We start from the raw sequence: 14,245 nt of genomic DNA, 5'->3' as shown, positions 1-14,245 counted from the left end.
CAGGGTTCGGTGATGCGGTTTCCACTCAGGTAGAGCCAGCGCAAGGCCCGTGTTCCCCCCAGGTCCCCAGGTGCCAGGCGGTCCACAGCGTTGTCCTGTAGGTGCAGGGAGAAGAGGCTGGGCAGGGCGCGCAGGGCAGCCCCTGGCACCTGCAGGAAACGGTTGCGCTCCAGGTACAGGTAGCCGAGGCGGGGGACCCCTGCAAGGGCAGCAGCGCTGAGGCCTGCGAGCTGGTTGTCCGAGAGGTACAGGTAGATCAGGCGGCCCAGCCCCGCCAGGGCGCCCGCCTCCAGCTCCGCGATGCCGCAGTGCTGCAGGTGCAGCGACACCAGGTGGCCCAGGCCGGGGCGGGCAGGCCAGCCAGGGCCTCGGGGGCCAGCACGCTGAGCGCGTTGTGCGACAGCCGCAGCCAGCGGACGCGCAGTAGCCCCTGGAAGGCCATGGCGGGCAGGTAGACCAGGGCGTTGTGGGCCAGGTTTAGCGTGGCCAGCGCACCCAGTGCCCCGAACGTCCCCGGCCGCAGCTCCTCCAGTGCGTTCCCCTCCAGCTCCAGCCGCCGCAGCGAGCCCAGCCCGTCCAGCGCCTCCTGGGGCAGCTCACGCAGGTGGTTGGAGGCCAGGTTGAGCAGGAGCAGGCGGCCCAGGCCACGGAAGGCGCCCTCGGCCACCAGCTCCACCTGGCAGTGGCGCAGGTCCAGGTGTGTGAGGTGAGGCAGGCCCTGGAAGGCGGCTGCGGGGATCACCTTCAGCAAATTGCCCTGCAGGTTCAGCCGCTGGGTCAGCTGGGGACGGCGAGGGGAAAGTGGGGCTGAGCCAGGCAGGGACCCGCCTTTGCAAGTGCTGCTCCTTCCCCGGAACACCCTTCTCTCCTGTCACCTTCCCCACGTTTCTCTTCATCCGACCCTGACACCTCTTCCAGGAAGCCTTCCTCTCCAGTGCCCTGGGCATCACCCACTGTGGCACTTTTCACACTGTGCTGTCCCTGCCTCCTCGCTGTCTCTCCTCCACTAGCTGATGACTCCGCAGAGCAGAGACCACACCTCACCCTGCCACAGCCCCACGTCTCCGCCACAGCATCTGCAGTGAATTCAGTATCGATCTATGGGTCACCTCCTTATTCCATTCACACAGTAAGGATTTTAAATAGATCATCTCCCTGTTACTGCTTTTTATTATTCCCATTTTACAGACCTATAAACTAAGGCTCAAAGAGAAGTAACTTGCCAAGGTCTCCCGGACAGGCAGTGGCAGATCAACTGGTGCCTAGCCCAGGCTCCTCCCTCTGGGTCCCCACCCTGCCCTACTGCCACTCTGTGCCCATGCTCCTTCCCTGCTGACCTCAGGGATGGCGTCTGGCACCTCAGTGAGGTTCTGGTGCCGGCAGGCAACGTGCCATCTGGAGTTGTCACAGATGCAGGCCTGTGGGCATCGCTGGGCGGCGGCCTGCCTAGCTGGGCCCAGCAGCAGAAGTACAAGCAGCGGCAGCACCAAGGAGACATGGGTGGAGCTCCAGGGCCTGGGACGGGGAGGGAGAGTCTGCTGTGCACAGGGGCTGAGGCCACATGCTGTCCCTCACTTAGTCCCAGCCACAGTGCAGCTCCTGTCCCGAAAACCCCTCAGAGCCGCCTCCTCTGGGCCCAGGAAAGTGTCCATCACCCTCAACCTCCCTGCCCCCTGCCCCCCACCCCCGACACAGTGGAGGTCCTGTGATTAGTCCTGTTTTACATGGGAGGAAACGGAGAAATGTGTGAATGTATCACATTGACTTAGCCATCCAACTTGGACATGGGCTACCTCCAATTTTTTGCTATTTACAAACACTATTGCAAATAATATCCAAATACGCATCTTCCCAGGCTCATGTTTGTTTTTTAAATAATACATCCAGACCATGGCCAATGTTTACGGTCAGAAAAGTGACCCGGTGAGTCCCTTTGCCTCTCTGCCCAGTGGCTCAGGGAGGACTTGCTGACTGTGAGAATGACTCCAGTTCAGAGCATGTACTCGGGCTGTGGTGAGTCTCCGGTCCAGGGCAGGCTCAGAAGCAGCCTGTCCTCCGACTGCTATGATGCCAGCTCCCAGGTAGCAGGAGCATAATGGTGCCCACCGGAAGGGAGGGAGGCATCCAGTCTGGGTCCTTGAGCATTTTTTTGCTTTGTTTAAATAGAGACAAGCCTTGCTCTGTTGCCCAAGCTGGAGTCTGGAGTGCAGTGGAATGACTGTGGCTCACTGCAGCCTTCACCTCCTGGGCTAAACTGACCCTCTCGTCTTGCCCTCTTGAGTAGCTGGGACTACGGGCACTTACCACCACATTTGACTAATTTTTTATTTCTGGTAGAGACAGGGTCTCGCTATGTTGCCCAGGCTGGTCTTAAATTCCTGGCCTTAAGTGATTGTCCCACCTTGGCCTCCCAAAGCACTAGGATGATAGGCTCACCTCCCCTGCCCAGCTGGCCCCTCTGTTCTCAGCCTGTGTCAGGCAGGGCCTCTCCCCATCGCTGGGCTGGTCCCCAGCCCCCAGGAGCCTCCCTCTTGCTGCTCCCTGGATTGTCGTGTTTTGGGGTCTCCTTTGGGTCCCAGGCTCCAGTCCCTGCCTTGGAGCTGGGGGCTTCTCCAGAGCCTATGGTGAAGGCTGTGCTTCAGGGCAAGCCAGGGAGGGGACCCATGGGGACAGATCGCTGAAGCAACAAGCATTCAGAACACAGGGACCACTGCTGGGCTCTCAGACGAGCCCCGGAGGACCAGGCCCCGGCAGCGGCTACATTGCCACATGTGTCTCAGAGCCCACCTTGGGAGACCCCCTTCCTGGAGAACCCCAGGAAGGCCCCAGAGCCCCTGCCCGCCAGCCTCTCAAGAGGCCCAGAGAGGGGCAGAGACTTACCTGAGGCCGCTCAGCTGCTCTGAACCCCCCCCTTGCACCATGGGGCCCAAAGACTCACCCCTCCATGCCGCCTGGAACTGCTGGTCCAGCCAGGAGGCGCAGCGCAGGCAAAGGCTGTCCCCGCCTGGTGGGAGCCCCCCTCCGCGGCCCGCAGGCCTGGCAGCTGGGACAGGGCTGAATGGGAGGCATTGTCGGTGGACCAGGCAAGCTAGGCTTCCCCAGGCTGAGGTGAAGGAGGGGCGGGCAGCGGGCGGGAGCAGCGGCTGGAGTTACAAGGCCTCCTGCCTGCCCCAGCCCAGGATGGAGGCCCTGGCCCGAATCCTTGGGCCAGCCCGACAGGGAGGGGGCACCAGCAGTGGCCTGGGAGTCAGCAGTCCTGGGCTCCCTCCTGCCATGTGGGCTGCCCTCCCAGAGGCTGCTTCCTAGTCTCTGAAAAACACATCCCATTCATAAGTAGCTCTGAGGTCACAGTGGGGGTTCAGGCCCGCACCTGGCACACAGTGGGTGCTCCAGAACAGGTGACCCTTTCCTTCCATCTGTTTGTGCTTATGCATTTACATACATTGTTTAATACTGGGCATACAGGACTCTAGACATTCAATTTTTTCACTTAACCTCAGATTACTGGGAGTTATCCAAATTGATTCTTCTGAATCTCATTTATTCTGTGGTATAGTATTCCATTGTGTGAATGTATCACATTGACTTAGCCATTCATCTTGGACATTGGCTACCTCCAATTTTTTGCTATTTACAAACAATATTGCAAAGAATATCCAAATACGCATCTTCCCAGGCTCATGATTGTTTTTTAAATAATACATCCAGACCATGGCCAATGTTTATATATCTTACGATTTTTCAGATTCCTGTTTCTGATGGAATTGTATCTTCCATTATTGTTTGTTTCCTTTAATTGGAAACAGGGGCCAGGCACAGTGGCTCACACCTGTAATCCCAGCACTTTGGGAGGCTGAGGTGGGAGGATCACCTGAGCCCAGGAGTTTGAGACCAGCCTGGGCAACACAAACTCTGTCTCAAGAGAAAAGAAAAAAAATATATATATATGTGTGTGTGTGTGTGCACGCGCACGCGCGCGTGCATGTGCACACACTTATATGTGTATATTTTTATATATAATAAAAATATAAATGTGTGTGATATTTATATATGTAATACAATGAACATCTGTGTGTACTTTTCCTAGACTGCAGGGTTTTTTTTTTTGTTGTTGTTGTTGTTGTTGTTGTTTTTTTTGAGACGGAGTCTTGCTCTGTCGCCGGGGCTGGAGTACAGTGGCCGGATCTCAGCTCACTGCAAGCTCCGCCTCCCGGGTTTACGCCATTCTCCTGCCTCAGCCTCCCAAGTAGCTGGGACTACAGGCGCCCGTCACATCGCCCGGCTAGTTTTTTGTATTTTTTTAGTAGAGACAGGGTTTCACCATGTTAGCCAGGATGGTCTCGATCTCCTGACCTTGTGATCCGCCCGTCTCGGCCTCCCAAAGTGCTGGGATTACAGGCTTGAGCCACCGCGCCCGGCCAGGTTTTTTTTGTTTTATGAGAGAGTCTCACTTTATCACCCAGGCTGGAGTGCAGTGGCGTGATCTCGGCTCACTGCAACCTCCATCTCCCTGGTTCAAATGATTCTCATGCCTCAGCCTCCCAAGTAGTTGGGATTACAGGTGTGTGCCACCACATCTGGCTAATTTTTGCATTTTTAGTAAAGACAGGGTTTCACCATGTTGGCCAGGCTAGTCCCAAACTCCTGACCTCAAGTGATCTGCCTGCCTTGATCTCCCAAAGTGCTGGGATTACAGGCGTGAGTCACTGCACCCAGCCCTGCAGTAACATTTTTGAAAAAGAAATAGTGCCATGCCACACAGACATCTGCTTTGTGCTTTGTTTTGCTTGGCAAATTCCAATCAATGGAACTTCAGTGTTGCTCTTTCATCCTTTTTTTGAGACAGGGTCTCACTGTTGCCCAGGTGTGATCATGGCTCACTGCGGCCTCAACATACCAGCCTTGCAAGCAGCTGGGACCTCCAGATGCGCACTGCCACCTGTAGCTAGTGTTAAAATTTGTTGTAGAGTTGGGGTCTTGCTATGTTGTCCAGGCTGGTCTTGAACTCCGGGGCACAAGTGATCCTCCCGCCTCAGCCTCCCAAAGTGTTGGGATAACAGGCATGAGCCACTGTACTTGGCTGTGTCTGGCTTTTTTCACTCAACATTATGTGAGATTGGCACAACATTTTTTTTTTTTGAGACGGAGTCTAGCTCTTGTTGCCCAGGCTGGAGTACAGTGGTGTGATCTTGGCTCACTGAAACCTCTGCCTCCCAGGTTCAGGCAATTCTGCTTCAGCCTCCCAAGTGGCTGGGATTATAGGCACTTGCCACCACACCCAGCTAACTTTTGTATTATTAGTACAGACAGGTCTTACCACATTGGCCAGGCAGGTCACAAATTCCTGACCTCAAGTGATCCACCCGCCTCAGCCTCCCAAAGTCCTAGGATTACAGCTGTGAGCCCGCACCTGGCCTCATCTATTTTAAATTTTTTTTTTCTTTTAAATACAGCATTCCAGCCTTCCACTCTATAAATATATGACAACAGTAGCATGGGGCAGGGGTGGGAGGCGATCTGCCCACGATGCAGGCAATAAGTGGTGTGCTGTCGGTGGAGAAGTGAGATACAATGGAACTGACTTAAAGTTGGTCTGCTTTTTATTATCATGTGCTGGCAAGTCTAAACAATGTCAATGCTCAAGTATTTCTTCTTGGGCAGACCATTCCTGCCTTCTTGGTACCTCACCGTACCACAAGTAGTTTACCCACTCCTCTAGTGATGGATATTTGGGTTGTTTCCAGCATGAGTTTATTAGAAAGAACACTGTAACTGGGCATGGTGGTTCATGCCTGTTAAGTGAGCTGAGGTGGGAGGTCTTGAGCCAAGAGTTCGAGACCAGCCTGATGGTGGCTTGTGACATGGTCCCAGCTACTTGGGAGGCTGAGGCAGGAAGACTGAGTGAGCCTGGAAGGTTGAGGCTGCAGTGAGCTGTGATCGCACCACTGCACTCCAGCCTGGGTGACATGGCAAGACCCTGTCTCAGAAAAAAAAAAAAAAAGGTTGTGCCAATTTACACATCCGCCAGCCACTCCAGCTGCCCCAAATCCTCACCAAGCTTGGTACTGTCATTTGTATTTTAGCCATTCTAGTGCGGGCAGAAGAGTGTCACACCGGGATTATGTTTCTCTAAGACTAATGAAATTAAGCACCTTTTCACATGCTTTTTGTAAAGTGCCCATTTGAGCTTTTTGCTTTTTCCCATTGTCTTTTATTTATAGAAATTCTCCCAGCCTGGGCAATATGACAACACCCCGTCTCTACTAAAAATACAAAACATTGGCCAGGTGTGGTGGCGTGTGCCTATAGTCCCAGCTACTTGGGAGGCTGGGGTGGGAGGATCACCTGAGCCCAGGAGGTAGAGGCTGCAGCGAGCCAAGATAGAAGAAACTGGACAACATGAGACCCTGTTTGAAAAAAAAAGTTGGCCGGGCGCGGTGGCTCAAGCCTGTAATCCCAGCACTTTGGGAGGCCGAGACGGGCGGATCACAAGGTCAGGAGATCGATACCATCCTGGCTAACACGGTGAAACCCCGTCTCTACTAAAAAATACAAAAAACTAGCCAGGCGCGGTGGCGGGCGCCTGTAGTCCCAGCTACTCGGGAGGCTGAGGCAGGAGAATGGCGTGAACCTGGGAGGTGGAGCTTGCAGTGAGCTGAGATCCAGCCACTGCACTCCAGCCTGGGCGACAGAGCCAGACTCCGTCTCAAAAAAAAAAACCAAAAAAAAACAGTTATCCCCCCCACACCCATTTATATATACAGAGTGAGTTTGGGCAATTATTTTCTCCCTGTCTGTAAGTTGCCTTTGTACTCCTTAATGAATATTTTGATAAACAGAAACCTGTTCTCACTGCTACATCGTTTTCATTGTATGAACATCCCACAATAATGGCAAACATCTTTTCCTTACTCCTAAGGCCTTGAAGATACTCACCTACACTATCTCCTACAAGCTCTTTTTTGAGACAGGGTCTCGTTCTGTCACTCATGCTGGAGTGCAGTGGCACAATCATGGCTTGCTGCAGCCTGGACTTCTTGGGCTCAGGTGATCCTCCCACCTCAGACTCCCAAGTAGCTGAGACTACAGGCGTGCATCACCACACCCGGCTCATTTTTGTATTTTTAGTAGAGACGGGGTTTTGCCATGTTGGCCAGGCCAGTCTTGAACTCCTGGGCTCAAGTGATCGGCCCGCCTTGTCCTCCCAAAGTGCTGGGATTACAGGCGTGAGCCACCGCGCCCGGGTGAAGCTCTATAATTTTGCTTATTTTTTTTAATTAACTGAGGTAAAATTTATCATTTTAACCATTTTTATGTCTACAATTCAGTGGCATTAAGTACATTCACAATGTTCTGCAACCATTACCACTCTCCATTTCCAGAACATCTTCATCATCCTAGAGAATGTGTTCTCAGCCTCACTCCCTATCCCACCCTTCCCCTAGCCCTGGCAACCTCTACCTTCTTGTCTCTGAATTTGCTTATTCTAGATGCCTCACCTAAATGCAATCGTATTTGTCCTATTGTGTCTGGCTTATTTCATTTAACGTAATGTTTTCAAAGTTCATCGACGTTGTAACATATATCAAAACAACACCAGCCCTGCACCCATCCCCTACCGTATCAACTCACACAGAGGACGGGGGCAGGGCCGGCACTACCCTCCGCCACCTGGTCGCCTACGTGGTCGACTGCCAATAAGAAAATATTACCCCCTAAGAAACCCTCGAGGGACTTCTTTTTTTTTGAGACGGAGTCTCGCTCTGTCGCCCAGGCTGGAGTGCAGTGGCGCGATCTCAGCTCACTCTAAGCTCTGCCTCCCAGGTTTACACCATTCTCCTGCCTCAGCCTCCCGAGTAGCTGGAACTATAGGAGCCTGCCACCATGCCCGGCTAATTTTTGTTGTATTTTTTTGTAGAGACGGGGTTTCACCACGTTATCCAGGATGGTCTCAATCTCCTGACCTCGTGATCCACCCTCCTCAGCCTCCCAAAGTGCTATGATTACAGGCATGGGCCACCACGCCTGGCCAAGGGACTTCTTCTTGGAGGCCATTTGTGGGGGACATGGGCTCCCCAAGCACACACATGGCATAGGGCAGGAGGTAAGGAAGGTTGGCTGGGCTGCCCTCACATATGTGGCAGTGGAGCAAAGGACCCCAAGGGAGGTGGCTGCCTTAGTGAAGGAGCAACGCAGGAGCCAAGAGAGCTGCAGCCCAAAGGCAGAGTGCTGGGTGAGGTGTGGCCAGGCAGGAAAATGGGTCCTCATTCAGGACTGCCACTGCCCAGGTGGTGGCCTGAGGCCGAGGCCGGGCCCTTCGCAGGGCTGACTGCCCTCACAGACTGCTGTGGCGCCGTGTGCTCTGCCGAGGTGGGACTCCACGTATGATGGCCCCCGAGACTATCCCGCTTTAGGTCAGAGTTTGAGTCTCTGAAGCTGTACACATGACTTTATTTGTGAAGCCCCCGGGCACAGCCCAGACACACACAGAACACAAAGGGGAAAGCATGGGGCAGTCACGGGCACGCAGGGAGGTTGTACAGCATCTGCCCAGTCCAGACCCCACTGCTCCCCTGCGCCAGGAGGTCCTTCAAGAGCAGCGTCCAGATACGGCTCGGACACTGGGGACCCTGCCCCTCCCTCCACAGACTGGACAACAGCTTTGGGTTGTCAACACACCCCCTCCAGCTTGGCCCCCAGGCCAGTCACAGACAACATCTCAGCAGCCAGGAGAGGGTCCGCTAGGTCCGGGGCCAGCGCAGTTCCAGCAGCTCCTGCTCCTGGACAATCTGGTGTCTGCCTGGCCACACGGCATGGGGCCCAGGGTTGCCCTCTGCCAGCAGCCCCATGATCCCACCCCCACAGTCCCACCCATGGTATTCTCTGCTCTTCAGGCTGAGCGCTCAGCACAGTGGCATGGATGGTAGGGAGGACAGCTGCTGCAGGACCAGGGCTTGGTGACGAGAAGCAGCCCCAGGCAGGGCAGGAAACAGCCCAGTCACAACACAGAGGGGAAGGACAGCACGCGGGCAACTCCCTGGGCTCTGGCTCCGCCAGGGAGCCGGGCTGGAAGGCAGGTGGGTGGGGACAGCCATCAGGGCCCAGGTGGAGATCAGCAGAGCGCCGTCAGGTGAAGGTGAGTTTAATGGCGGAGCAGCTCACAGTCCTTTCCCCTGGGGGCCAACTCCCCACAACAGAGCAGAGCCAGGCCAGCAGAGAGAGGTTCAAACCCAAATCCCGACAGGAGGCACAGACCTGCACGCGTACCACACCTACACACATATTCAGGGGACTGACAGGACACACGGGACGCAGACCCGCCCTGCCTCTGACCAGAGTCCTGTCCAAGGCAACGGCGTGGGTTGTGCCTCAGTTCCTCCGAGTCCCTCCGCAGCTCACTGGTCCAGGCCAAGGGATGGGAGAGGCTTTGAGTCTAGACCTTGTACAGTGTCTGCAGCAGACTGTGGCGGGCAAAGGAGCAGGATTCCAAGGCGCTGTTGGGCCTGCGGGGAAAGAAGGGTCAGCAGGTGGGATGGATGCCTCTTGGCCCCCGTTTTCCAAGTGTGGGGGCCATTTTGGTACCAGACTCATTTTTGTTAATTTGCACAATGACTCAGCAAGGGAGACATTGCTGATGACTCAGCAAGGAAGACAGCAAGGGAGACTGCACGTTGTGGGTGGGGGTAGGAGGGGTGAGAGGTAGGCACCCAAGGCCACACAGCCCAGAGCTGGCCACAACACAGCCCCACCTCAGCCAGGCTCTTCAAGGGCCTTTCCAGCAGACATAGGCCAGGGAATCCTCACTGGCTGCCAGTGGCCTCACAAGACTGGCCCACTAGAGTCCAATCTGGGTCATAAGTAAATGGCTAGCCATTGTTTTTTGGTTGTTTTTTTCTTGAGACAGGGTCTCTCTTTGTTGCCCAGGCTGGAGTACAGTCCTGGAATCACGGCTCCCTGCATCCTCGACTTCCCAGGCTCAGGTGGTCCTCCTGCCTCAGCCTCCCAAGTAGCTGGGACCACAGATACACACCACCATACCCAGCTAATTTTGTATTTTTTGTAGAGACGGGGTTTCACCAATGTTGCCGAGGCTGGCCTCGAACTCCTGGGCTCAAGTGATCTTGCCTCAGCCTCCCGAAGTGCTGGGATTACAGATAGGAGCCACTGCGCCTGAGCTCCCCATTGTTGCCCTCAATATCATTAGTTTCACTGCAAAGAAAGAAACTGAGGCAAGACTCTGGGGCACTGGGCAAGTGTGGGACGCAGCCAGGACCAGGCCTGACAACACCTCTGGCCTGTAGCTGATGAACAGGCCAGGATCTGCGCCAGGCCTGGGATCCCAATTTGGCTGGGAGCTGAGGGAAGAGGGGCCGTGCATGTCACTACAGAGTTAATCCGTCACCTCGGACGAGACCTGGGGGGCAGACTGAGGCCTGTGCTGGAGGTTGGGCAACAAGCTGGGAAAAGGCATTCTGCTCTAACAGGGCCGAGGGGCTCATGCCCAGGCTTAGGACAGCACAGGGGCTGCCAGAGATGCAGAGGGAACCACTCTGACCAGGGAGTAGGAAGGACACAAAGGACTCAGGTGCAGGTACAGGGAGGGGCTGGGGCCACTGGCCAAACAGGCTCTGGATAGCATGGACAAAGCTCGGCACCGCAGCAATGGCACTGCTGTGGAAAGGGGTTCAGGGGGCGCACACTGTGCTGGGGTGGGGTGGGGTGAGGGTGAGGCTGTGGCCAGCCACGAGATTCACAGTGAGGCTTGACCTGGCCCCTGGCAGAGGAGGGGGACAGTGAGATCTGCCATTCACCAAGGCCAGTCCAGCTGCAGCCCAAGGAGTGGTCTGGGTGGGGGGCACGCGGCCAGAAGGTAAGGCCTGGCTAAGGAGACAGCACCGTGCGGACAGACACTCCAGACGCTGGGGTGGACAGGGCTGCTCACACTCCACCAGCCCCGCCTCCCCACACGCACCAAGCATCCTGCCTCGGCCGGTGGGCTCTGGGCTCCCCCAGCAAAGGGACTTTCTTGCTCCTCTACCTGCCCCACTTCCCCGGATGGCGCCGACTGACTGGAAGTGTGGCTGCTCAGGGCGCTTGGAGACAATTTCACCTAACCCTCCGGTTGGGCAAATGGGGAGACTGAGGCCTGATGAAGGCCACAGGTTGGCCAGGGGCCACACAGGGCCCCATGAGGGTGTACGGGGCAAGCCTCCCCACCCCTGGTGGGGCCTTGGCTCTGTTACTTGACTGTGCCCATCACCCCATCAATGCCCCAGGACTCCCCAGGACCCTCCAGAACAAGGCCAAGGTTCCTACATTGCTGGGCATTTTGGCGGCTCCCGGGGCAATGTGTGTCCCCAGGAGAGGGCCTGGGGCTGCAGGGCCTAGTGTGACTGGGCCCCTTCAGCCTGCACTACTGTGAGCATGGACAAAAAGCCCCTCCAGAGATGTCACCACGCATAGCACCTTGCTCACAGACGTGGGTCTGGACACTGGCCCAGCCTCTTCCTAGTGTGTGACCAAGGGAAACTCTTTAACCAACCCGGTGCTCCTTTCCTCATCGGCAAAATGGGGGCGTTACATGTCCCCTCTCTCACTGCCCCTGAGCCCCACTGTCCTCAGCTGGGCAGAGGGGAGCGGGCCTCCCGAGGGTGGTGAGACTCCAACACAGATGCTGAGAGCCCAGGAAGCATGAGGGCCTCTTGTGCACCCGAGCAGGGCCAGCAGGCTGGCTGGGCTGGACCTCCTGGGACTGGAGGCCTTTGGACCTGGCCAGAGAAGTCTGAGAGGACAGGCCGCGGCAGAAGGACAACAGGGCCACACTCACTTGGTTATGAATGCCAGCAGCAGGGGTGCAAGGGCCTTGGGGAAATAGTCCTGCTGCACCATGTGGTTCAGTGCCATCAGGGGGCCGTACAGGTTGGCAATGGCCTTGACCTTATCTTCACTCTGTGAGGGGAACACAGCGAAAGGCGGGGTGAGCGTCAAGTTCACCTGGGCGGTCCCTGGACTCCACCATCCAGACTCTGCGGGCGGTGCTCACAACTGAGTCCAGCCGGAACCTCATCATGAAGACCGAGGCTGCTGGGGCGGACCCAGGCCTCAGGGCCCAGTGGGTGAGACGGCTCAGGACTCGAGGTGAGGGAGGCTGGCAGGCATGGCTGGGGCAGCTTCTGTGCAGACCTCGCCCACCTCCCTCCCGGGCCTGCTGCTCCTTCCGGCCTCACCTTGAGTAGACCCATGTGTGCGAGGAGCCTGGTGAGGAAGGCGCTGGAGTTGAAGGACGAGGAGCTGAAAGCCTTCTTCATCAGGGCATCTGTAGGGCAGAAGTAGCAGGGGCAGGCTGCTGGCTACGGCAGAGCGCTGTGCCAAGGCACCCAAGGCTCCCCCCACACCGCGCACACACAGGCTCGCCTGCCTCCTTGCCCTGACGAAGAGGCGAACACAAGAGGGATGGCAGAGACACAGGAACCAGAGGGAGGGGCAGTTGGCATCAGGGGATGGGCTCAGTCCATCTACCAGCTGTGACACTCTGGCCCTTCCCCATCCTGGCCTCAGGTGTAACATGGGTATGGGGATGACAGCCACTGTGCCCACCTCACACCGTGGGAGTGGAGATTTCCTGAGGCAGGCCACCACTCGGGGAGGATTCAGGTTATTTTGGTGGGGTGAGGGGATGTGCGGGGACTGTGCTAGGCTTCCTGGGCAACAGAACTAGGGCAACTTGTTCCCATAAATGCCCCCGGGCAGGCCCTCAGGGAGCAGGCTTGTGTCTGGCCCCACCTCCTTCCAAGCCTCCCTTCCCACTGAGCTGCCCTCCCCACTTTAACGCCACCCACAGTAGAGGCCAGGAAGAGGCACCACATGTCCTTCCACCCCTTTCTATCCTTTTCCAGGAGCCGCGCCCCTTGCCTCAGGGCCCTTCCTCCCCTCTGCCTCAGTCAAGCACAGGGTGGAAGGTGACAGGTGCTGGAATGGAGGAAACAGACAGGGTGGGGACAGGGCAGGAGGGACGTGGGCTGGTGCTCCGAGAAGGCCCCATAATGTTACAGGGAAAGGTGTCCTCTGTGCAGGGAAGCTCCAGGTAGAATGGACATGAGCACAGAGGCTCTGAGGTACGCACAAGGGCTCAGCTCTCAGCATCCCTCCTCCCGACAGACCTGCGTCCATCGGGCTTGCGGATGTGACTATCTGGCCTTCCTAGAGTGGGCTCTGGGTTCTAACTCTATATGGCTGTGTGGATTTGAGAAAGGCCTCAGTTTCTCAGTGGTGAAAAACAGGGAGACGAGCACCCAGCTGGCTCCACGGCAGGACCATGGCAGGACCCTGATGGAGGAGCAGCACAGGGTCTCAAAGAGCAGTTCCCATGACAGCACTGGGGCTGACGAGTGACGGCGACCACAAAGGGCACCGGGGCCTCACGAGCATCAAGGGCCAGCGGGCACCCCGGCCTCACCCAGCCCACATTACCTACTGCATCCTGCACTGCCGTCCTCACAGTAGCTTCGTCCTTGAACACAGATGACACCTTTAGGAAGGCAGAGACCACCTTCTCGGGGTCAGACGTGTCAGTCTGAGGACATAAGAGACAATGGTTGGCCTGTGGCACATGGGGGAGATGTCCCTGGGCTCTGCCACTAGCTAGGAGAGGCCCAGGCAGTACACCAGCCCCTGGCAGGCAAGGACAGGTCCTGCCTTACCCCATGCTGTCCCTTCAGAGTCTGGCTTGGACTTGGCCTGCAGCAAGCAAATATGCAGCATAGAGAGGGAATGAATGAGTGAATGAACAAGGATGAAAAATCATCCCAGCCAGGTGCAGTGGCTCATGCCTGTAACCCCAGCACTTTGGGAGGCTGAGGTGGGAGAATGGCTTGAGGCCAAAAGTTTGAGACCAGCCTGGGCAACATAGCAAGACCCCATGTCAACAAAAAGGAAAAAAACTAGCCAAGGGTGGTGGTGTGTGCCTATAGTCTCAGCTACTTGGGAGGCTGAGGCAGGAGGACTGCTTGAGCTCAGGAGGTTGAGGTTGCAATGAGCCACGACTGCACCACTGGACTCCAGCCAGAGTGACAAAGCAAAACAGTGTCTCACACACACAAAAAGATCATTTCAGGGACCCAGTGGTCCCCATCTTGAAGAAATAATCTAGGATGTAGATGATACTCACATGCAGAGAAGTTTACCTCAACCTCACTGACAACAGGGAAAAGTGGGCCAGGGAAAACGTCCAGAAATAGTGCCTGGA

At 56.2% G+C, this 14,245-nt stretch overlaps 3 protein-coding genes and 1 pseudogene across 5 annotated transcripts in view; 1 reads left to right on the top strand and 3 right to left on the bottom strand.

Moving 5' to 3' along the window:
- ACO2 (aconitase 2) overlaps nt 1-14,245 on the top strand; it is a 297,744-nt gene that overhangs the window by 3,432 nt on the left and 280,067 nt on the right. The window lies entirely within an intron of this gene.
- The window catches only part of LOC126929229 (60S ribosomal protein L17-like), a 198,475-nt pseudogene that overhangs the window by 96,684 nt on the left and 87,546 nt on the right, over nt 1-14,245 (bottom strand).
- LOC126964035 (chondroadherin-like protein) lies at nt 2-3,275 on the bottom strand. Its single transcript, XM_050806897.1, has 4 exons — nt 3,154-3,275; nt 2,881-3,054; nt 1,338-1,515; nt 2-781 (listed from the first exon to the last, which is right to left on the bottom strand). Exons 1-4 carry the CDS (start codon nt 3,273-3,275, stop codon nt 257-259), a joined length of 999 nt encoding a protein of 332 aa, XP_050662854.1. The 3' UTR covers nt 2-256.
- RANGAP1 (Ran GTPase activating protein 1) overlaps nt 8,432-14,245 on the bottom strand; it is a 40,294-nt gene continuing 34,480 nt past the window's right edge. For 2 of the 3 annotated variants that reach the window (XM_050805867.1, XM_050805865.1), the window contains exons 13-16: nt 13,471-13,573; nt 12,228-12,316; nt 11,828-11,949; nt 8,432-9,503 (exon numbers count right to left, since the gene is read on the bottom strand). In XM_050805867.1, coding sequence (XP_050661824.1) covers nt 9,434-9,503; nt 11,828-11,949; nt 12,228-12,316; nt 13,471-13,573 — 384 coding nt within the window. In that variant the 3' untranslated portion in view covers nt 8,432-9,433. Of the gene's footprint in view, nt 9,504-11,827; nt 11,950-12,227; nt 12,317-13,470; nt 13,574-14,245 lie in introns of those variants that run through there. The other variant, XM_050805866.1, reaches the window with a different exon arrangement.

Source organism: Macaca thibetana, chromosome 10, assembly GCF_024542745.1.
Source record: "Macaca thibetana thibetana isolate TM-01 chromosome 10, ASM2454274v1, whole genome shotgun sequence".
Lineage (NCBI taxonomy): Eukaryota > Metazoa > Chordata > Mammalia > Primates > Cercopithecidae > Macaca > Macaca thibetana.
Note: the sequence above shows the minus strand (reverse complement) of the source record. Positions and strands in the feature narration are given on the sequence as shown.

What these genes read in the sequence shown, in the direction of transcription:
- LOC126964035 (XM_050806897.1), bottom strand. Translation starts at nt 3,275, where the DNA reads ATGGCAGGAGGGAGCCCAGGACTGCTGACTCCCAGGCCACTGCTGGTG. An exon ending in TGGGGCAGGCAGGAGGCCTT is followed by an intron (nt 3,055 to 3,153) that starts GTAACTCCAGCC and finishes CCTCCCATTCAG; the next exon opens with CCCTGTCCCAGCTGCCAGGC. An exon ending in TGCCAGACGCCATCCCTGAG is followed by an intron (nt 782 to 1,337) that starts GTCAGCAGGGAA and finishes CGCCGTCCCCAG; the next exon opens with CTGACCCAGCGGCTGAACCT.